Genomic DNA, 23,959 nt, shown 5'->3' with positions numbered 1-23,959 from the left:
CTGCTCTGCCCCTTTGAGCCATCATTGGTCCATGATGATGGTGTCTCTTCTCACTGGTCAGTGCTTTAAGGTAAGAAAGGAGACAGAAGTTCTTGGGCATGGGATGTGGTCAAGGAAGCTTGCCAATCAAAACTTTCCACATACCTACCTTTAGTGTTGTAAGGCTGAAATTGCTGCTTGGGTTCCTAGAAAACCAGGGAAACAGTGTGACAAAGGATGAAAAACTCACGATTTAAAGGAGGCTTGAATATGGAGGACACCTTAGGTGGCACTGGACATTTATACCAAGGATCTGAGTGGAGAGACTTCAGCACAGCAGGTCGTGAAGTGGGCAGCCATGACAGTCAGCAGACAGATAAACATCATAACCACGTATCTAGTCTTTTGATTGGACATCGTCTGGTCTTCAAATTATTTAGCAAATGGTTCCTTTTCACAACCAAGTACACATGCACAGTGACCCCCATTGCCAAGATGGCAGATAAGCTTTGTCTTATGTTCCAACTCTGGTGGCACAGTGACTATCTGGCATACTGGACCGAGGCCTCATCCAAGCTCAATTGTAAAGATGGCCATGATGAGAGTAATGTCTGCCTCAGGTCCAACAGGGGGTAAGATGCCCAGCAGGGATATGTATTTGCTGATCCCAGTCTTGACCACTGACTTAGCAATGAAGACTCTCCATGATTGGGCTCTGTCTTTCAGGCCCATATTTCACTGTCTCCCTGATGTACCCCACCTTCTGGTCACATTTCAGACAACTGCCAGCCATGCCATGTACCACCTTCCTGTGCATATGGCTGACATCACTTCTATTTCAATAGGCTCTATGCTCACCCACTTCCCTGATTCTGGTCATGCTGTTTTCTTCAACCTGCACTACCTTTTCCTTTAAACATTAGATTATGTTTTCCATCAAGGGATAGCTCAGATGCCATTTTCTCTAAGAAGCCTTCCTCAATCCCTCTTGCCAGATGTGGGTCCCCTTACTCTGTCTTCCCATGTGACTCTGCACTCCCACTGAGCAATGGCCACATCCTGCTCAATAGTCTACTTATTGGTAGAGATTCTCTTGCCACCCTTTGTGGTGGGCTTCTTGCAAATGAGCCCCCCATGTCCCCTGATGCAGTACATGCTGCACAGGATGACACAATGTGTTCTTATAAATTTAAGTGAAATAAAACAGTTTGAAACCCAGAGTTTCTGTACCTGTCACCATCTGGCATTTTCAGGAAGATCCGGAGCAAAAACTCAACTTCTCTGTACGTGGCGATGACCACCACGTAGGTCCCAGGGCTCAGACTGAAGTACTTTGTGAGGTTGCACTTGGTTTTAGAAACTATGCCCTTGACAGCATTTCTGAATTGAGAAAAGAAGGTGGGTGGCAACCTCTTCCAGAAGGGCTGGAACTGGAGAAAACATGAAGATGGTCAGAAAGCCCCTTGTGTGCATGCGCCAGCCTCCAGGAGAGCCCACTACCTTCCAGACCCCACATCATTCACCAAAACAGCATTACAGGCCCCGAAAAGGGTGACAGTGCTTACCTGGACTTTCAAAATGCCACAGAGTTCAGACCGTCATTTAATAGAAACACTGACACCACAACGAGTGTAAAAAAAAAAGTACGGCACATGGTTTCACCTCATTAAATCCCACAGCAGCCTGGGTTTGGGGGTTTATGTCTCTGCTCATGTATAAAGACTTTCATGGAAACTAGTGAAGTTGTTCCAACACTGAATGACTTTTGGAGCCCCAGAAGCCCCTTCCCTCCTGAACCTTCCCCAGGATGCTTTGGACTGTATATAGCACAGCAGAGTTGGACTCCTTTATTCCCTCCATTTCATCTTCCCAGCAGAGCCCTGGAATTTCTTCTCATTGGAGAATAATAGGTCCTGATCATTTTCCTTTTATTTCAATATTTTCTTAGAGATAAGACAATAAATATAATGCAGTTCCCATTACCAGATGTCACATACATATTACATAATAAAAACCCCTTACTAAATAAATTTTCCCCAATACAGTCGAGCATGGGGGTTCCATCTAAAATGGTTATGCAGCGTGAAATGATTATTTGTGAGCTCTGCCTTGAGGAAAAACAGGGAGAAAGGGAGAGTTTCTTGTCAGGGGGTGGAGACAGGGCTGAGCTAGGAGATGAGACAGGAGATAGGTCACTGTCCCAGGTGAGCAGAAAGGGCTGGGTGGAACCTCCACAGTGACTTTGCTGATACTAACAGTGATCCCAGTAGGTTTGGAACCTCATTTGCTTGAGCCCTTGTGGCAAAAGCAATGATGAGAACCATTCTACTCCAAAAAGTCAGCACTGCCCTGTGGCTCTGGGTGTGTGTGTGCGTATGTGTGTGTGCGCGCACATCCATGAGTGTGCACAGAAGTGTGTGTACCTCTTGCAGTCCAGAATTTCCCTGCTTCCCTGCTCGCCTCCCTCCACTGGACTCTTGCAGCCTTTTCCAGGCTCCCTATCTTTCAGAGCAGACTCGCTCAGTGGCAGCAAGAAGCATGAGTAGATGGCATGGTGGTCTAGTGCTCAGAGAACCAGCATCGAATTAACACAGGCCTAGTTGCACAAAGACCTGACCCTGTAGTTCCAGGGATGGGTCTTGTACCTTTTTCTGGGCTGAGTCCCCACTCCTTTCTCCACTGATCTGTTCCTTGTACCCGAGTGCCTCCCTTTGAAACCCTTCAAGAAACTCCGCTTCCATGACCAGGGTGCCCCAAACCAAAATCACATCCTAAATTCAACTCTGTGGCTAGGCCACTGGTATCAGGGGCCTCCTTGCTGCCTGCTTTCTGCCTGGGCTTCTGAGTATCCCCTGCTTGAAGATGCCCTGTCCTGACCTCTCTCTACCTATTGGGGCACCCCTGGAAGGCCCGGAGGAGCTTCCCTGGACCCACTAGCATGCTACGGGGACTACCTGTTGGCTGTGACTTCATCTTGCTCCCTCCCTGCCATCCTTGGTCCCACACATGCCCTGGCAGCAACAGCCCCACAGACCCCACATCCATTTAAGGAGTCTGAGTGCCTGTAACTCCATCTGTCCTTCTCCATCCTTACTCTTCACTCATCCTGCACCAATGCGGGGCCTGCTTAGGAGAGGGAGCAAATTTCGCTGTAAGATAAGCTAGATATGCCCTGAAGATGCATTTGCAGAGTGTGTATCCTGTTTGTGGTGGATCTAGGGGTGATGAAGAACATGAGGCTAAAGTCCCTCTAAGATGCCACTAGCTCTGCTTCTTTTCTTAAGTGGGAAAGAAAGGGCCCCATCAGTGTTATCTATTGGAGGCCAAATGTTTGAGGATAGTTTTGTGGTTCCAGACCCTCTTAGATGTCAAACCAGAGAGCAACTCAAGGGCTCCAACCCCCAGAACAGGACAGCAAACACACGTCCTGCACTGTTGACCTGTTCAGAGATTCTAAGCTTGCATCCGTCACAGGACATAACAAGAATAAATTTGCAGCCACGAAACAGCAAGAGATGTGCCAAAGTTATGGTGTTGGAAGAGGCATAATGCTTTACCGATGCACAGCAACAGAGGCAGGAGAAGGGGCTGAACCGTACCTGAGGGTCGACCTGTGGGGAAGAGAAAGAAAGGCAGGTTCAGGGACCTAAACCAAAACTCAGGGGCAAGCAGATCCTAACAGCCCAGCTCCGGACCCTGCATTCCTTCTTCCTGGGCAGCCAGCCTGTTCCCTGCACCCCCCAGGGGACGGGACCATTACTCCTCCCCTGTGCAGAGATGTGAAAGAAAACCTGACCCACTGTAGGTTGTAGGGGGGTCGAGGGGGAAGGAAACTCAGCTCAGCCAGGTGTGGTTACTCTTCACAACAATGATGATAAAAGAGAAGGGAAGAGAGAGATGTTAACAGGGTTGGAGGTAAGACAGAACCTAGATCAGATGTCAGTTTCTCAACATCAGGAGTTCCAACGTGAAGAAACTTCTTTTATTTCATCATACCACTGAAAGATATGGTGGGAATTTGTTCTAGGCCCCCGGTGTTCGTAAGGAATGTCTGTGTGCATCTGAATTGGGAAATACCTAGTTTTAATCTTGAACTTAATATTGCACTGAGGACACAGCCCTATTTTTAAGCCACTCTGCCATCTGCAAGATGCTTCCGTGTAATGTGTTGGATTGTCACGGTGACCCTGAAAGCAGATACTGAGACCCTGTTTTATGGATGTGGAAATAGTTCCAGCAGTCTAAGTGGCAGAGAAGGGAATAAAGCAAGCTGCTTTGCTTCCTTGGTGATTAAGACCCACCACCCAGCAGTGTCTTCTGCAGTTGGTGTGGGTTTCAGTTCTTTTCCTCTGCTGATCCTGCCTAACACCACCCACCCCAACACACACAACCATGTGTACAGACCACCTGATTTTCCTAGGCAGACTTTTCTGGAGCCCAAGAATGAGCTGGAAGCTCCCAGCCTGGGAGAGCAGCTTTGGGGTGAAGATGAAATGACTTGTCCACCCTTGCCCTTTTTCTCTGTCCTGTCTTCTGTTTGCATACCACCCATGTTTGTTCTGATGCAAGGCAGAGCAGTGCTTCCGTAGGAGTTGGGAGTCATGGGACCATGCCAGGGTGGGAGGGCCGTATACATTAGTCGTGCAAGCAGCACTGCCCGCAAACACCACCAGAGCCCTGCAGACTTCTGGAGGTCTACTTGCTGGCATGCACACAGCCTGTTTCTCAGCCAAACTGTGAAAGGAACCCAAGTGTCTCTTGAGCTGCCAAAGACTAGATGGTTCTCTGGTGTTCAGCTCAATCAGGATCCTCCAAGATCCATTGGGACCTCCTGGGAGCCTGAAGAGACCTCAGGTTTGAGTTCCTTTTTAGCAAAGTGTACAGCTGAGAAATGCATCTCTGTATTTAATCTCAGTAGATATTTATCTCAGTAGATAAATGGGCTCAGCAGTGTTTAAAAACAGATAGGATTATGATCTTTTCAGGGCTCCTGAGTAAAGACTTTGGGCAAACTGGTTAACACAAGGCTGCTATGATGTCCAGCTCTGGGGCACCAGACTCACAGGTGGCAATGTGAACAGCATCCCCAGTTGTGCACTGGGGTAGCCCTCTTTCCCTCTGTGGGCTCCTGTCTCTTATCAGAAGAGGGGTGCAGTCCTGTTTGGTGCCCTGAACTATTAAACTATTAAATCCTGGCTGAGTAGACCAGATGCCTCCATTCCTTCCCAGCCCCTTTCCTTTGTTCTTCCCAGAAATAAGAGTTGGGGGTACTCTGAGGATGAGAATCCTCTCAGAAGGCACCTGAATCATTTGGGATTCTTGGCTGGAAGCAAGAGATACCAATCAGCGTGGGGTGAGCAGAAAGCCATTTATGGGAAGTCTAGAGGATGCAGCTGAGAAAGTGGGTGGGAAGGAGGGGAGATGGCTATGCAGCTGGACACCAGCCCAGGATCTGCCTACACTGCTGCTGCCGGGCCCCAGGATTTGCTGTACATAATCCCTCAGCTGGTTCTACCACTTTTAATGACTTCCTCAAGAGTCCAAACCCAGAGTGACCAAAACGGGGGGTGGGCAGGCATGAGAGGAGCATCTAATTGAACAAGTCTGGCTCACACACCTACCCCATTTGCAGCCAGGGGCTGGGGAGAGAGAGTATTTGGTCTCTTTGGTTGCCGCAGTGGGGAATTAGGCCCTGCCTTCTACCGAGTGGAAGAGAGCGTTCAGGTGTCTGGTGGTGAGAAAGATGACAATTGTCCACGATTGCATCCTTAGATGTTCTTTTCCAGCCTCAACAGGTTTCAGGAACCTCAGAAGTACTGTGCCAAACCCCAACAATTTCTTTTCCATTGATTTCATGCAACTGGGAAGCAGAAATGGGCTCAGAACAGAACCCAAAGGGCTCTCCTCCTTCTAGAGCCAGAATCATTGTTTTCCTTCGAGCTGGGAGCATCACCAGGAAAGCAAGTGCCTCCGCCTTGCTGAGAGACCCAGACCGGGGACCAGGAGCTCTGGTATCAAGTACCTTCCCTTCTAGCTGGACCTTGGGAAGGTCACTCTTGCTCTCTCAGCTTTGGCTTTCATATCTATAGAAGTAGTGTTTGAAGCGATAAGTGTGAACATGCTGAAGTACACTACCACCGTGAAGTCTTCTCATTGGAGTGAACTACAGCCAGGACTCAGGACTGCTCCAGCATGAGCAGAGTACCCAGGAGCCCTGCCTGTCATACATGAGTTGACCCATGGTTCTGACTGTTGCCTTAGTCTCAGTGAACAGGAATGAAGATTATTCCTAGGGATGCTATAATCAGAGCCCCAGCCACAGAGGATTGGAGGACATCTGGTGCCCAATCCCCAGCTCTGCCATTAACTCTGACCATATCACTTCACCTTGCTGGGCCTCAGTTCCTTCAGCTCCACTGTAAGGACAAGGGATCCTAGCATTTGATGGGTGTGGGACCATAGTTATCCAAGTCAGTCCATAGAGGGTGTGGAGCATATGATTTAAGAACCATACACTTTATCTTTGGGATGCGTTAATTTGGTGGGGCACCCGGGTGGTTCAGTCCGTTAAGCGACCGACTTCGGCTCAGGTCATGATTTCACAGTTTGTGCATTTGGGCCCTACCTCAGGGTGTGCGCTGACAACTCAGAACCTGGAATCTGCTTCGGATTCTGTGTCTCCCTCTCTCTGCCCCTCCCTTGCTTGTGCTCTCCTTCTCAAAAATAAATAAACATTAAAAATTAAAATTATTTGGTAAAGGAGGTGGGAGCAGAGGTATCAGATTTTCTTTAGTAACACTTTTAAGTAGTCTCAAAAAAAAAAAAAAGAATTCTCCAATTAGCTCCTCCCAGTGGGATGGGTGCAGGCTGGTGGGTGGGAGGATGACCCCTCAGGAGCTGCAAAGCTGGTTGGGAGGGCCATGGGTGTGAGGAGGGGAGGCCAGGCAGAGAGAAAAACCTGGCTTTGGATGAGTGGCCAAGCATATATTTGCAAGCCAACCACCAAGACTGGATTTTGGTCTAAATACAAGAGAAAAACATACCTCCTGGTTTTACATCCAGGATTTATTTTTTCCTTTAAACTCCTCCCAAAGTTTAGCCAATGATTCTCAAACTTTCATGCACGTAAGCAGCACCCAGGGAGCTCGTTACAATGCAGACGTTCAGACTCCAGCTATAGAAGTTCAGATTCAGAAGGTGTTGGATGGTCCCAGGAATCTGCATTGTTAAACAGCTGGTCTTGGACCAGACTACTTTTTGGATAACAAACATTTGGGCTTGCAGCATACCAGGAAATGCTGACAAGTGACACGGTTAGGAGGTGTGTCCCTCTGTGAACTTGGTCAAGCCTGATCTCCTCTCAGGTTTTCCTGTAAATTTAGAGTTGAACCAGGTGAACTCTATAGCCCTTTGGGTTTTATGTCTGAGGTAGTTCAGTGAAATCTCCCAGCCTAGTCAGCTTCTCTCTCTGCACAAGGAATACACAAATGTCCGAAAGGGCAAGCCCTGAAGCAGGCTGCCTTACCTTGAATACCTTGAAGGTGAGTGGAAATTTCTCATCTTTTGCCTTTAAATTTTGCGGCATGATGTTGAAGGACATGACGACATTGTTGTCTTCCATACTCTCTGGCACAGAGAAGATGAACTGCGTGTCCCTCAGAAGTTCTTCTGCATGAGAAAGAGCAGTCACTGGAGCTCAGTTCAGCTCCTATGACTCCCAGATGGGGCCATGTTGGTTCAGAAAGCTCTGGTGGGTTGTATTGGACACTCTGGATTTGGAGACCAAGGGGCAGGCCCCAGGCCCCACGACTACTACTTATAGCACAAGCTTCTTTGTTTTGTGAGCCTCTGTCTCTTCCTCTTAAAAACAAGAAGGGGAAGAACATTCCCCACTGGGTGAAAATGTTTCTTAAAGTTGAGGGCTATTTTTAATCATAAGTGGAATTTCAGAATCCTCAGGTATGTATGAGCTTACACACTGGCGATAACCATCAGAGCCTGGAAATGATGTCAATCCCCAAGCACCAGGGGAGACAGAGGAAAACAGGCAGAGAGATGGTAATTCATAGCACTCCACTACCCAAGCATGCTCCTCGGAGCCAGGGCAGGAGACAGAAGGAAGGTGAGGACTGTTAGATTCAGATACATGAAAGAATGAAGATAAGTCAAGATAGAGCTGAAATCAATACACATCCGCAGGTTCGGGTCACAACTGGGAAGCTCTGAGAGGGGAATGCAGAGACACAGAGGCTTCCTGTGAGGACTAGACTACATAATGCATTCAAGTGTACTTAGCAGTGCAGGGCAGGTGCTCACGCACTGGCTCCCTTCTCTCTTTCCCTTGCAAAGAATCCCTTGGGCAAATGGCCCCAAGGTACCATTTTGGTTAGTTCATTGATATGCACTATATCCAGGGAAGGGGACTTTGGCCCCACAGTCAGACAGATGAGGCTCTGGAAGGTGAATCAGTAAATTTGCTACCCAAGTATGACTCAGGAGTTTCTTAGAGTCCATCCATGACCACCAGAAGTGTGAAGATCCTTGAGGTTGAAAACAGGGGCACCCTGGGGTCATTCAAGCAAACCATTCTCAACAGGCAGGTGCTGGGGAAAGGGAATGCTCATGTCTAGGTGCAAACACACACACACACTCACACTCACACATATGCAAACTTGTTTGTGTAGCTTCTCCTATGGATGATGTGTAAGCACGCTCAGGTTCACGTTCATAGGGAGCTATTTCACTCATCTGTGTCACAAATGGGGAGCAGGAGGTGCAGCGAGAATATGTGACCCTCCCAAGGTCACACTTAAGATTTACCTCAGGGGAGCCCAAAGACAGGTTCAGAGGTGCCCACCTCTGAGATCTCAGTATGCTGTTACAGGATGTACCAACCAGCATGGGACAGGAATATTCTCCTTTATGTCTGGATGGGGCAAAGTGATGGTTTAACCCAGGCCCCGACTTTTGTCTAGTGTTGTTTCCACAGCTCCCCACCACTGAAGAGCGGTCAGCCTGTCTTTCTGGGAGGTGGGTGGAAGTCAGCAGGACAGTGGGAGAGCGTGACAGGGCAGGGGAGGCACACTTGAGATTCTCCCACCCAGCCCACCCAGCAACTGTTTCCCTTGGAGAAACACAGCTGTCCCTTTAGGCTGACAGATTCCTCTCCTTTCAAGTTCAGGCTGATGGTCCAGAATCAAAAGCCACTGAGACTTGAAGCCAGGACTGGGCTAGGGCTGGAAACTTCCATCTGGCAGAATCATTACCAATGTCATCACTACCTGTGGTGTTTCCTGGAGCTGCATGGTTCTTAAACATCATTTGGGACCATCTTTCAGGAGGCATGTTTCCATGGTTTAGACTGACTGGAAATTGGTTACATATGTATAGGCAGGAAAAGTTGTCTTGGAAATCTTGACATGACATCCTGTTATAAACAGATACACATCATTTCACTGGTTTTGTCCCTAGGGTGGGGGTTCCCATCTCCCCACTGTACCTTTGTCAATTCTAGTCTCCATGGACTTACCAGTGTCCTACCCCAAGACAAGGGCCTCATTCTGGCTCATTCACTATCAAGTACATTTCTGTTCCCTCCAGGGGTTGAGAGAATACGACAGAATAAAATTTCTGTGTTCTACATGTCTCTCTCATGGCCAGAAGGATGGCTCTTGTCTCTCTCTGCTCTGGGTCCTATACACTGTTAAGAAACGCCTTTCCCTTGGTTCCTTTGCCAAATTCATTGCTGAATCAGAATAAAATGGGTTCAATACCTAAAACCCCATCTTGTACTGTGATTGCAGTGGAGATATTGGAAATATTTTTTCCTTTCTAATTGACATTTGTCTCTCTGCTTCTTAATAACTTAGACCCAGTCTCCTCTTCACACATGCTAAATTTTATTTAAATGTGTTATTAAGTAAACCACAAACCTCTCAGGAAATGTCCGTATTATCCTTTAAGATGTGAACACATGGCAGAGAATGGGTTTTTAAAAACATCTAGTCCTGCATAGCTGCTGGGCGAGGATACGGATGTCTCACTCAGAACTCTAGAGTCAGGGCTGGGAGATTAATACTGAATTGCTCTTTTGGAAGACTCTGGAACCCCAGGGTGAGACTGTAGGTCCTAATGGGATGGCGTAGAAGATACAGGCATGATAACCAGGCATCCTGGTCTTCAGGAAACTGTTGATTTCAAAGGTTTGGTGTCAGTATTCCCTTTTGCCATTAACATTTCCTGGAAGTTCTGATATTTCAGACTGAAATACCTTTCATGCAAAGAGAAAGCACACAAATAATTTCCCATCCAAAGCTTTCATGTCTTGGTGGAAAAAACAGTCTCCTTCTACATAGAGGTCTCTACAAAGCTAATCTCTAGTCTCACAAAAGTGTAGGGAAAGGGGGAGGGATTGAGGGTGTGTGCAATAGTTAAAGTTTTAAAATGTAACTTTAAAAAAAAATACCAAAACTCGCCATCATCCTTATTCTCATACAGCAGTCTTCTCCATTGGTGGTGGGTTTCCTGCCATTCTGGCGACCTGGGCACACAGAGACAGACCACAGGGTGAGATCTCCCAAAGCATTTCACCTCGGCAAAACATGCCCCAGCAGAAGTCCTGTCCCTCATTCTTTCTGGGGGTGCAGGTGGAGGGGGTCATTCTACCTAGTGACAGGATTCGGTCATTCTCTGTAGGCTGGTGGCTCCCAAATTGTCCCCAGCATGATCCTCTTTCCTGAGCGTTAGATGGATACATGCTAGGGGCCACGCCATATCTCCACCAGAGCCCATAGTGGTCTGGAAATCAACCTACCCCAAACCGCACCAGTCCTCTGTCTCCTCCCATTGCTCAAGTGAAAACTCAAGAAGCCACTCCCTCGTGCCCCCTGACATCCAAACAATCACTAGATAGCAATGATGTAGGATTCTACCTCTGAAACCCCTCTCAAAACTATCCACTTACTTCCCTCCTTCCTGCTGCCCTCCTAGTTCAGGAAGCCTCATCTCCTTCTTGGACTTCCCACCTCCCTCTCCATTCTGCCATCAAAAAGAATCTTTCTAGAAGAGAAATCAGATTCTGCCATCTCCCTGCTTAAAATACCTTTTCTTCTCGGGATGAAGTTAAAGCTCCCACATCAGAACCTTGGCCTCTGCCTACCTCTCCAGCCCTACCTGAGCAGCTCCCTACTTCCCCACACACCCCACACTTGAATTCTACCCTTAGATCACAATTGTCCTCATCTCCTTAGTAATACCTGTCCTGCCCCCACCCTGGCCTTTGCCATGAGGCTCCCTCTACCCAGGAGACTCTTCCTCCTTTCAGTCCTTTAACCCAATGTTATTCCTCTTTCCTCCTAAAAGGTATCTCTGCTGGGAAACCTTGACTGTTTCCCTGTGGTGTCCCCACTTCACCTCCAGAGTCAGTGTCCCTCCTTGGGACACACACGGCACCCTGTACCATTCCTGTCTCAGGACTTAGTGCCCTATGCTTCTAGTGCTTGTGGATTTCTCGCTGTCCCTCACTAGACTCCGAGTTCCAGGAGCTCAATGAGCATCTCTCACCATTACCTGATCACAGGGGCTGGCACAGGCCTTGGCAAACAGGCATGCAGCAGTTCTCTGCTTGCTTAATTTATATAGTTGTCCAGTTCATCGGGATCATGTTTTCCAGAAGCTAGTCCTGGGGTCTGTGAAGGAGGAGGCCCTCACAGGCAGAAGGGAGCAGCTGTCACTCCCTCAGCCCCCTCCTAGTGGCAGAGACATGCGCATAAGCAACAGGCCCCAGAGGCACAAACATGCAATGAATTTATCTCTAGGAGTGGCTTGTACCGAGGGCCTGGGTCAGCTCTGTGCTGGAAAAGCAAGGCAGGGACCACCACTCAGACTTCGGGCTTTCAGGCCGAGCCAGTCAGATGTGTTATTGTAAAATGGCAATTTTATAATTAAGTGATAATTTCATTTTCTGCAGTGTGTAAGGAAAAATAAATGTAGTGTAAATCAATATGCTATCGATTCACGCAAGTTTGCCTTTAAGTGTGTGCGTCTGAAATTTCAATTATGGCGGAGATTGGACCATCCGGCTCCTTCTATCCATTTTCACTCCTTAAAAAGTAGGGGGGAAATCGACCACCTGCATGGAGACTTGGCCCCGTTTCTGGTGGGAGATGGTGAGCCTAAACGCAGCCGGTGTGTGATCCTTCAGAGTTAGTGTGGCCAGGTGTGCTCCCGTTCCCTGCTCTGTACACGACTCCCCTGTCGAAGGGCCTTCACAAATCCTATGCCTGTAGGGTGTAAATCCAAATTTATGAGGTGACATTGGGCTCTCTGGCCCCAGCCCCCAGCATTTCTTTTCCAGGTTCTGCTGCTGCAGGCCAGTTTGCTCGCCCCAAAGAACACACTGTAAGTGATCCCAGCTCAGCACAAGGTCTATACTTCCCCCCACCTTCCTGGTGACCTCTTCCCAGGTGAGTCATGCTTTTTTTTTTTTTCTGCTTGAGTTCAAGTTCGACTCTGTGAAGATTGCCCTGAACATACCAACCCATGGGAAGCTTCTCTTCCCTAATCTCTGGTGCCCCTTGCTGCCTACACTGCTCATGAGATATTTAGCATAGGGGATGTGAGCAAATTATCAACTCAGTTAAATCTGTTGCCTCTTCTCCTATGCAAGGCACATGTGTCATTGACGTGTGCCCTTCCTTCACTCTAACCCCAACAGCCAACCTGGAATCAGGGATTCTGCCAGTCACAACACCCCTGGGCCATATTGGCAACTTGGGGTAATGACTGAGAAGAACTGGCAAAGGCCAGAGGTTAAGATTTACCCTGGGGGAGGAGGGAGGCTACCCCAGGGAAAGAGGAATGAATAAAGGCAAGATAAAAGGAGAAAGGGGAGCAGAGGGTTAAATAAAAACACAACGCTCTCCAGTGGTTCCTGCTGTTGCAAGTTCATCCCCCTTCTGCTGAGGGGATTCAGCAGCCCGTTCTCCAGGGGGCATCTGAGACCCACCAGGTTCCTTCTATGAATCCATGTTGCTTATTCCCTCCCTTCCGCCTGCCCCCCCACCCCAATGGACATTGATCTTATGTTTGCCAAGTGCCCATGTGAGCTGGCACACGCCAGCTGTTGGGGCTCAAAGAGGATCAGAGTGGCCCTTGCCACAGACCAGCCTGTGGCGTCATGCCAGGTTCTGGGCAGCCAATAAGCAGGACAGGGACACTGGCCAACTCTGTGTTTGCCTTCCAGAACGCACTTCTCACTGTATTGGTTTTTACTGCTCGTTGGGTCCTGTTCACCTGTTTGAACGCTTTGCATTTCCTTTCAAGTCTTCCTCTCTTTCCCACCACCTCCCCTCCCCTCGCCCCTTGCTGGCTGCCGGGGGAGCAGGTAACCTGTCACTGAGTGACCTATCACTGGCCATCTCATTCTTAATCGGCAAGGGGGTGGGGACCAGGGATCAGTCTTCTTGGCAGCTGAGAAATGCTAGCCTCGCTCCAGGGAACCACTGGCTACAGAGCTGGTCCCCACTGGCCAGCCAGGTCAAGAGAGTAGCTGCCTGCAACATGGCCAACGGGCATCTGACACTTACCTCCATTCACTTTTATGAGCAAGATTGAGTCCACACATCAAGTGGGAGTCCAGATCAGTAGGGAGGATGGACAACCCAGGTGGCCAGATCTTTGGCTCAGCTCCCCAACTGCCCCCCAAAATGAAGTCTTTTCCTCACGGTGTCATCAGGATCAGAATCACATGGGATCCCTTTATGGAATGAGGCTCCTCCTCTCCATCTCTCTCTGCCGATAGAACTTGGCTTCTTTCCTACTCCCTCCCCAACCCTCAAAAACAAACAAACAAACAAACAAACAAACAAACAAACCCTCATTCTGGGTATGTGGGTTCACGGCGCTGGACTGTAACCTTCTGGGGGATAGATACTGGGTCTTGTCGTCTGTACATATCCCACAGTACATAGTGCACTTCGTGCAGAGAGCACACACTCGGTGTCTAATAGATGCCTGGTGAATGGCATCATGGGAATATGAGTTGGGCCCACAGCCACACACCGGTGTGAACCGGACAGTCCTGCAGTGAGATCAACAACAGGGGAGACAGAGGCCACCCTCTGGGGGCGGGGTGTTCCCTGCATCCCAGGTCTTCAGGAAGGGTAGAGACAGGGTTTCAGAAGCCATACCTGTCTGCCCAGCGCCCTCTCCATTCCGTGTTGCCCCAGGGGTTCCACAGGCGGATAAGATCCTCCCAGCTCCCCCGGTACTGAATCTGCAAAGAACAGAAAAAGAAACTCTCAGGGCTCTCCAGCAAAAGTCAGCAGAAAGAGGGGATATGAATGCAGCTGCTTTTTACCTCCAAGGACTAATTTAACTTCTGACCTCATTTGGCTGCAGCCAGAAAAAAAAAAAAATTGAAAGGAAAAAAAAAAATCAATGTGTCTCTGCTGCCTGTGTGAGGTGGGAATGAGGGAGGAGGAAACGGCCCCTCTCTCTGCTCAGCACCTCAAAGGGTGGGCACAGCTTCATCATCCCGTATCGGTGCCTCCTGGAATGTGGGCTGAGATGTCAGAGCAGATCAACAGCGTGTGGTGCTACAGAGGGGACAACCTGATGGGTCCCCAGCCTCCTGCAAGTCCCGTCCCCACCGGTCTCTCCATTCGACAGACAGGGCTGTTTCTCTGCCTGCGGCCCACAGGCAGCTGTGCCGGGGTCTCCATGGTGTGGTCCTGAGCGACGATGTGGAGGCGGCAGACCGAGCAGGAGCGGGATGGCCTGGGGGGCAGGAGAGCCCCTCATAGCTCTTCTCAACCTGCACCCTGGCACTGCCCCAGGCCCCCATCACCCGGCCTCTGCCGGCACCTCGATGGGCTGAACTTCTCTTCCTTCCCCAGGCACCTCATGGTCACCAGCTCCCAGATATGGAGGCCAGCACACGTGCTTCTTCGGGCCACGGAGGCCAGAGGGCAGGATCATTGACAAGTTACAACGGAACAGTCGCAACCCTTTGAACCTACATTCCCAGATCCAGAAGCCTTTGGCCTGGTGGGGGGAATTAAAGCATGGTGCTGTTGTAGGCATGACACTGATCTGTGCTAAGGTCGTCTGTGGAGGCCAAGGCCTGCAGGGGTGAGAGAAGGGCCTCACTTGCTCAGTGGTTCCAGGTCAGAGGCAGCGGACAAAGCCAGAGTGCAGGGTCACCATATGGAAAAGAAATCTGCGTGTGAAGCCGGGCTGGGAGCCAGGTGCGGGCTGAGAGCATTACATCCTTCACCCCTCACCCCCACCCCCGCAGTGGATGTTTATGGAACCCTCGTCTTGCACAGGAAGAAACGGAACACCAGAGAGGTTAAGCAACTTTCCCCAGGCCACAGAGTAAGTGGCAGAAGAATTCTCACTCCAGCCACTGTCAGTCTCCTAAGCCCAGGCTCCTGATTTGGAGATGGGAGCAGATAACGGCTTCAGCAATCCAGGGCCAGCTCACTCTCTGGTGGGGCCACAACCCTGACCTCTCATCTCACCCCTGGGTCACCTGGCCATGGCCCATGTCATCACCAACAGGGCAGTGCCATGAAGGAGCAACGCAGTGAGACAAGGGCCAAAGAACTTGGCTTGGAGAAGGTTCTTTTCCATCCACTTCTATCTGGCTGGCGCCGTAGGGGAAGGTGCTTTGGCTTTTAATGCCACATGGGAGAGGAGAGGCTCCTGGCACCTGCTCGGGTTTCCCACCCCTCTCTGTCCCACCCCTAGGCACTCCAGGCTTTGCACACACAGTCGATTTATTAACTGGCAGTGCCTGATGGAGCAAGGGCATGAAAAATGGTTGCCCGGTGGCCCAGAAAGCTTAATGAGCCACCCTCAGTGCCTAACATAGTCGGGGCTCAGTTGGGCACAGGGGAGACGAACGGCCAGTGAGTGGAAGGAGCCGTAAGCAGGGCTAAATGAGGCATGCAGATAAACACTCACCCCCTTGCCCAGGGGAGGCAGCGCAGAGCTAGGTGCATAATAAAATATGCCAATCTCATTTATCTTCCTGTGTCCCGCCCGGAGGAGGATGAGCAGATTAAAAAACACACTGCATTTATGGGCTGGTTTAATCTTAGCACTCGTGGTCAGTTGTCACCTCCTCTTTCTGGAGGAGAAATCTTTAACCAAGTCAAGTTCCTGGGCCTTGGCAGGGAGGCTCGGGAGTCACACTCAAGGCCAAGATCACGACTACCTCTGAGAATGAGCACTTGTTTCACTCTCCTGGCTACTCACTATACCCCTGGCCCTGGTCAGTTCCCTCAGAAAGGGTATCCCTGGGTGAGAGGTGACCCGCGTTATCTAGTGTAGGATAATATTGCCTCATGTGTATTCTATTAAATGCTAGTTCTGCAAGCTGTTAATAATTCTTCTGAGAAGTGGTTTCATGATTAATGGTAGATTAAGACCAAGCTGTCCCTGTATTGTCAGTACTGGCCTTCTTAGAGCCTTTAACATGCTAATATCCACTGGGAATCTCCAAGAAGGGGATATAGTGAGCAGCATTTCCCAAGGGTATTTGGAAAACTGCTTTCACAGAGGATCTCACCAGGCTGGACTCCTTACAGCACATGCTAGGAGGTGTTAGCAGACCCTGAGTAGCAGGAGGGGTGGGAGGGGCAGGGGGGATGGACCATCCAGGACAAACAGTTTGATGGCCAACACTAAAGGGGAGGTGTCCTGTTTAGACCACTCACTGTGTTATAAGAACAACTCCTAGTATGTGCTGTGGGAGAGCCAACATTCAGGCTATGAACAGAACCATCAGGAGCCCAAACCCTGATTCCCGTATTCACCTGTATGGGCTTAGCCCTAGGTGTTCACATGGTCACTCTATAACCTGGCAGTCACTTTTATCCCATGCCCAGCTCTGCGGGGACACACGTTCCACAGCCATCTGGACCTCTTAATTCACAAGTCCCTTCTCCCCCGTGTTCAGAGGAGAAACAAAGACTGTCTCCATGTATAAATGGCCTTTTCCAGGAGTGGCAGAGACAGCACGCAGGTACCATGGCTCCTTCATTCCATGCCCAGCACCGATATCATTCTTCAATCACAGCTTTTCCACTAAATCTGGAAGCAGTGCCACAGTCTTGTTCACACATAATCCAAGCAGCACTGCCAATGGATCCAGGTTGGCACACAAGAAAACCGATTTGCTACCCGTAGCCTAGACTTTCCACACCTGGGACAGGGAGTCGTGGGAAGCAGAGTGTCTGTATGGCCTGGAGTGATGATGGTACTGGCCGTCCCCACTGAGAATTCTGAGACGGCCTTGAGAGAATTCAGGGGAGGAGAGTCTGGGGCTGCTGTGTCTAGGATCTCTTCTGGCCAGGGTTAATCAGGACAACCTCCTCTTTGTTTGTGGGAAGAAATGTATTTTGAGCTCCTCGTATACATTCTATGATGGAGGCGGAGGTTCAGTGACATCATCTTCACAGGCCAAAGACAGATGCATTCATTCAGTCATGCAAGTGTACTCATCCATTAATCCAATGAGCATTTATTAGGTACCTACTGTCTCCCAGGTGCTGTGCAGAAGAAGCATTTTGTGATGGATCTCCTTAAGGAGAAGAGCGTAAGGCAGAAGATACTATCTTTGTTTTGTGGAACACTTGCCAAAACACAAAACGATGAATCAACTGACCTTAGGTCCCTGGACAGGAGGTGGACGGATATAGGGAGAAGGAAGGCAAATGTAAGAAAGCATGCCAGAAATAGAACCTGACACCATACGTTTTATGGCTCATAAATACCTGTGAAAAATGTACCCTGGAGCTTGGAACACTGTCTCTCAGGGCCCAGAGGACATCATCAGACCCCATGAGTTGTGGGAAATAGAGAGGACTGGGGAACGTGTGTGGGAAATCACTGTGTGTGGGAAACCACACAGCTGTGTGATAAGCACAGAGGAACTGAGGAGACATGGTGTCTAGGCCCAGCCATTTCAAGTAGCTGTGTTAACCCTGACCTTCCCCTCACAGGCCTCAGCTTCTCAATTATGGATGGAGGAGGCTGGACTTTAGCAATGTTTTCCAGACCAAATGATACTGCACACAGTAATCACATATACTTTCGTCCACCTAAAGTCAGTTTCTGCATCAATGGGAAGAACTGTCCTCCTCCTCTGCCTCCCCCTTTTCCATGGGAATAAAGTCTAGCTGGGCATATGGTGGCCTAGCTAGAGAGTATGTTTCCCAGACTCCCTTGGGCCTCAGTGTGGCACTTGGTTGATTTCAGACTAATGGGATCTGAGAGGAAATGGTGTGTGTGTGTGTGTGTGTGTGTGTGTGTGTGTGTGTGTTCTGTGATGCGTGCTTCTCTATGGATGTATAACTGTCCCCTGGTCTCTTCCCTGGCTGGGAGAGGAGGGACTTGGAGCAGCTGCCCTGGGCTCACGGGTAGAGGCCCCATGTTGCAGATGACAGAGCCACCTGTCAGCTCTGGGTTTGCCTGCTTACCTCAGAGAGAAATGAACCTTGTTTGAGCCCCTGTATTTTGGAGTGTCTTTGTGGTAGCAGTTTAGTCGACACATAACAAATAAAACCCTTTCAGAGCAAAACTTGCCCCAGGCAATTGGGTGGCTCATTCTGTTTTCTTTTGGGGCTAATCCCAGTCTAGCTAGACACTCAGCCTGCCTGAGATCAGGTCAAGAATGGCAAGATCGCTAGCAGGCATCTGGGGATAAAGATGCCGGGCACCAGAGTTTCTGGATGAATAGAAGGAATATTCGAGGCCGTCCACATTGAGCTTGCTGAAGGCATGTGATGCTGACCCCTGCTTAGAGGAGCAAGAAAATAGGGCTCAACCCCCGGAAGCCTTACCCGCTCGGCTCCGGTCACTGTGTAGGCATGCTGACTCACCAGGCCGTCTTCCATTCTCCTGGCCTCACCTGTTGGCTTTAAAGGACGAAAGCAGACCAAGCATTAAGCATTCACAGGCTCTTCAGAAAAATAGAAAAGCACAATTCAATCAGCAGCTAAGCTGTGGTGGGATGAAAAGCATCCCACTGACTCACACTGGAACGGCATATGTTCTTGGAACTCTTTTCTAGAGAGGCAGAGTTTGAAGGCTGCTGGGTGGTTGAGGCCCCAAGCATTTCGTACCTCAGCGGACTGCCCCATTACTGACAGAACCCCACTGAGTCCCGAGGCTGACCTGGACTGTGTGCTCCTCCAGTCACTGGTCACCAATGACACACAGCACAAAACACGTCAGTGGGGCATTCTGAGGGAGTCGGGAATACCCACCACCCCCGTGCCATGAGTAACTAACTGGGGTGCAAAATGCATATTAGTTTTCAGGTGGCATTTCAGATTGGGGGTGTGTGACTCAAAGCTCACGAGTTTACAGGGTGAAGAAAACATCCTCACGGATAGGGGGCTGGCTGTCTCAGAATAGACTCCGAAATAATTTGGAGGATCATCCAAGCTTTTCAAAATGGGACACACTGACCTTGGGATGCTGTCTTTGGAGCCGGTGAGAATCAAAGAGTGGCCCAGTCACTCCAGACCCCACTGCTCACATGAAAGCACTAGGTAAAGGCTTTGGAGTCAGGCAGCAGCATCTGAACCCTGATCAGCCACTTGCTGGCTGTGTGATGGTGAGTGTTTTACTTGGCTTCTCTGAGCCCATTTTCCTCTTCTGTAAGTGAATTCTGCAACCCCTCTCCCAGAGGGAAGGCTGCTGTGAGGATTCAATCAGGTGGCCTCAGTGAAGGATGGTCTCCATGCTCTGTGACGTCTGCTTGGCCATGCCCCTGACTACCTGAATGGGTTTGTGGCTGGACATTCCTGGGTGAGGAAGGGCTCCACCCAGTGTTGGGAGTCTACTCACCGAGGCCGGGGTGCCGCAGGTCACCAGGGAGCCTGCCTTGGCTGCTGTCTTCAGTATCATCACCAGGTCAGAAGGAAAGGAGTGCAGGTCGATGCCGGTGACCACGCCTCCTGTGAGGTCCACCAGGGCATCAGGAAGGAAGCCGTAGTGCAGGTTGAGATAGGACCCATGAAACCTGGGAGGGGGAAAGTCACAACTGCCCCTGTGGCGACTTTGGTGAGATGCGCCAGGCAGGGAGGTTGCCCACCTGACATCTGCATATTGCCCAGAGAAGGAATGCCTGATCTGCACCTGCACTAGGGCCACCTGCCTTCCATTCACGACGATGGCGTTTCCAGCAAAGCGCCACTGTCCTTCCCCTGCTCAGCTGTGGCTGGGCGGCCTCACAAGCAGCAGTATTGTGCAGAGGTCAGAAGTGCAGGTGCTGGAGCCACAGGGCAGGGGCTGAATCCCAACCTCTCCTTATATTTAACCGCTTAACCTTGGACAAGTTATTTAACCTGGCATGTGGCAAGCCCTCAATAAACACTGGATATTCTGGTGATGAATGTCCACTGTTTCCTGTTCAGTTTAATGATAGTGGTAAGTACTCATGTGAGGGATACTGTGCTAGGCACAGGCTGTTCAAAGATGGGCAACCCCCTGTCCCTGCCCTCCAAGAGCTCAGCCAATGACCCTGATGCCTGCTGTGGCCACATGCAGCCTCTGTTCTCATGTAGTGTGAAGCATGGTCCAGAATTCCTACTCTCAGGACTAACCCACTCATCCCAGGATCATCAGGGATGTTAGTCAACTTGACTGAAGGTAACACAGGCGAGGACAAGTCCTACACAACATGACTTCAAAGCTAGCCACCTGGAACCCTCGTACATGTTCTGTAAAGCACTTCTTCCCACTCTTGTGTGGGGTTTCTGCCCCTGCCCAGGGTTATCACCTCATTTCACTTCCTCCCCATTATCCCCCAAACCTGAGTAGCCCCAGTCACTCACTAGAGAGGCCGACAGATTCCAAATTCAAGAGCCAAACCACTCAGGTTCAACTCCTGGCTTCCCCTCTCATGAGCTCTCAATCCTGGGCATGAAGCTGAGACTTTCTAAGGCTCCCCTTGCTCAGTTGGGGAGTGGGCATGTAACAGTCCCTGCCTCGATGGGCTACTGTGCCCCTTCTGCCAGTTCTTGCATGGATGACATGCAGAAAGTATCTGGCTTGCAGAGTGCATGCTTGTTACATCACTATCAGGCACAGCAAGGCCACCCTCGCTCAGCATGGCCACCCTCACTCTGCTTCTACCTCCACAACTGTTACTTCTTTGCAACAGCCCTCTGCCATGGGGACATTTTCCTTAGAATGTCTACTTTCTGCCCTTGGGGTTCTGTTTGCTATGAGAGGGAGTGGATCATCTTGGAACAGAGAAGAAATGCCTGAGGGCCCAGGGAGAGCTCGGGGAGGAGCACACCTCTGAGTTTATCCAGGTAAGGACAGTGGGATGGGCATTCCAGGGAGGAAGAATCCCCGAGCCAAAAAAGCATGGTGGAAGGGAGCCAGCGATGGTGCTCCTGGAAGAGAGGCTAGATGGACCACTGAAGCAGGCCAGACAAGGGCAGAATTGTTTTGAGAACTCAAGTTCCTGTCAATGGGGTCAACCGAAAAGGCTCCCAGGGAACCCTAAAATACAGGCAATGCAAACCCACAAAGGACATGGAGCTGAGGCCAGGCAGGGAGTGGGGAGAAGACCCTGCCTTCTGGTCTCAGAGCTGCCCAGTGGAAGACTTCCTCACCACTGCCCCTGTCACTCAGCCTTCTCACCAGAGACCTTCTCTTCTGTCCCTGGAGGGATAAGCCAAGGCCAAGACCCTCACAAGCTGGTGGCAATGTGGGGAATTTCTGACCATGGCTTTCTTTCTTGTCCTGTGAATCAGGGAGGGGGTCTGGGTCTGAGATCTTCCCTGCTGCCCCTCCAGGGGGCCTTCAGCCTTCCCTTCCTGATCCTTCACTTGGAAACAGTAAGGTTGACTGGGTAGGCTTGTGGGGTCCTCCAGACCCTCTTATCTCACTATATCTCCACCTCTGCCACTGGGCGTCACTCAGAATTCACATAAGTTCGCTTCAGCAAATACATGTCAAGTAGCCAGTCAAAGCAGGACAACGTCCCAGGCACAAATGCCACGGAGGGCTTAAAAGAGTCTTTTTATAAAAGAAAGCTCTGGATACACAGAAGGGCCCTTCTACAGAAACTGCCATGTGACAGATTGATCTCAACTTGTTAAAACTGGTTCTTAATCTTATCTTCCTATCTCCCTAGACTCTTATCTCTGGGGTATTTACTTAGTCAAATTCAAAGTCTTATTCAATAACCTTATTCAATTCAAAGTCAAATTCAATGACCATTATCAAAGGGTCATGCCTAGTTGGGGCTGAATGCCTGACTCTTGATTCCCCACAGGTATTCTGGCTCTGGGTCCTAGATTAGGAGGGGCTTTGCTGAAGGTACTGGAAGTTCACAAAGATTGGGGTTCTGGCGCCCATTCTAGAACCCACCAGTGTGACCTCCCACACTGCAACAGCCCCATCTAGATGCCCTCAAGAGCCCTCTCTGGCTTTAAACAGGCTGCATCAGAGCCATTCCAGAAAAGCAGCCCAGGCCCTGTCCTGATACATTGGCCCACTGCTTTGGTGTCTATGGGCCTCCTCTGATACCTTATGCTTACAACAACCTACAGTTGCCACAGAGATACTCAATGCATGGGGAGGCCAGCTGCCCCTCTCTCACTGTCTCTCCACGATGTCCACAAAGCCTGTCTCAGCAGAAGCTGGGTATTTTGACAAGGAGTTATCTCTCTGCTTCACAAACATGAGCTCACCACGAAGACTGCTGATGCTTCAGAAACATGGCAACTATTCTTAGCCCCCTTTGCTGACAGGAAACAGAAAGGGAAGAAAGATAGAACTGTGTTCACCACACCTGTCATTACACCTTGTCACCTGAGCCCAGGAATTCTGAGAGCGTCTTGTTCTCGTCTCTGTGCTTCAGCTTCATTTGGGGGAAATGTCTATCTGCCCAACAATGCTAGGAAAGAGGGATGAATTTAGACATCTAAATCAGAACCAGAAAGGATGCTGAGATGCTGTGACTCTTAATTGCCAAGATTCCATACAGGATGATATGCAGCCTATCAGATCTTGTCCCGCAATCTCCTATTTTATGACTTCTGGGGACAAAACCTTGCCAACATAGATCTGACTCAACCGATTCGTTTCCAGACTCCCCAGTTGCAAGGAGAGTTGAAAGTTTAGAATGCATGTGTTCACTGGCCTACATTCTTGGCGGGGGAGGGAAGGAGGGTCATCTCCATCTGGACGAATGCGTTCTCCATGTTTGTGCTGTGGTAATTGTGTGCCAGACACTGAGTCCCAAAGAAGCAAAGAGACAAATCTTTTTCCTATAGAACTGACAGCCTCAGGGGATGATGGAAAAGCACACAACAAGGGGAACACTTGACCTTGGGCTGCTCATTTCAGTGTTCTGAGCCTCAGTTTCCTCATCTTTCAAAGAAGGAGGTAGGGCTCGAGACTGACAGAGGTCTCCTCCAGCTTGGATAGCTCAAATTCTATTGTGCTCGCTCCTGCATTCTATGATTTCCTTCTTTGGTTGGAGGGGAAAGCTTTTAAACAGCTTACTAGTTTGAAACATTTTATCCTCACTAGATTTCTTTAGGCAGTAGAATGTGGATTCTGGGTCCACTTTCCCATTTTCTTTTCAAGCTGAATGATTGCTTTAGGTTGACTGTTAACAAAATGGGGTCAAAGTCATCATTTCATTCCACAAGGTTTCTAATTCTCCAAGTGAACTGGCATGCTCCCCTTTTCACATAAGGGAAAAGCAAAGCCCTGAAGTGGGGAGGGCTGAATCCACAGTGGAAAGAAATGGCAGTGTTTGCGTAAGTCACTTAGAAGCAAATTAACCTCCCCAAACATATGGATTGGTTCAACAACCTTGGCTGTTATCTCGGATTCATTCTCAAATGCTAATGAACAGCTCTTCTTGACACTGGAAATGAGCAACAGCTTTAGTTTTTCACAAGTAGGCTTGACAAAAAAAAAAAAAAAAAAACCTCTT

The 23,959-nt window shown here is 49.6% G+C and overlaps 1 protein-coding gene across 4 annotated transcripts in view; it reads right to left on the bottom strand.

The window, feature by feature from the left end:
- Positions 1 to 23,959, bottom strand: part of CAPN13 (calpain 13) — an 82,907-nt gene that overhangs the window by 20,804 nt on the left and 38,144 nt on the right. For all 4 annotated transcript variants that reach the window (XM_045054725.1, XM_045054724.1, XM_045054722.1 and 1 more), the window contains 9 exons: positions 19,843 to 20,017; positions 18,831 to 18,905; positions 14,169 to 14,254; positions 10,445 to 10,519; positions 9,261 to 9,406; positions 7,505 to 7,647; positions 3,579 to 3,590; positions 1,210 to 1,409; positions 149 to 185 (listed from right to left, as the gene is read on the bottom strand). In XM_045054725.1, coding sequence (XP_044910660.1) covers positions 149 to 185; positions 1,210 to 1,409; positions 3,579 to 3,590; positions 7,505 to 7,647; positions 9,261 to 9,406; positions 10,445 to 10,519; positions 14,169 to 14,254; positions 18,831 to 18,905; positions 19,843 to 20,017 — 949 coding nt within the window. The remainder of the gene's footprint in view (positions 1 to 148; positions 186 to 1,209; positions 1,410 to 3,578; positions 3,591 to 7,504; positions 7,648 to 9,260; positions 9,407 to 10,444; positions 10,520 to 14,168; positions 14,255 to 18,830; positions 18,906 to 19,842; positions 20,018 to 23,959) is intronic.

Source organism: Felis catus, chromosome A3 (assembly GCF_018350175.1).
Source record: "Felis catus isolate Fca126 chromosome A3, F.catus_Fca126_mat1.0, whole genome shotgun sequence".
Lineage (NCBI taxonomy): Eukaryota > Metazoa > Chordata > Mammalia > Carnivora > Felidae > Felis > Felis catus.
Note: the sequence above shows the minus strand (reverse complement) of the source record. Positions and strands in the feature narration are given on the sequence as shown.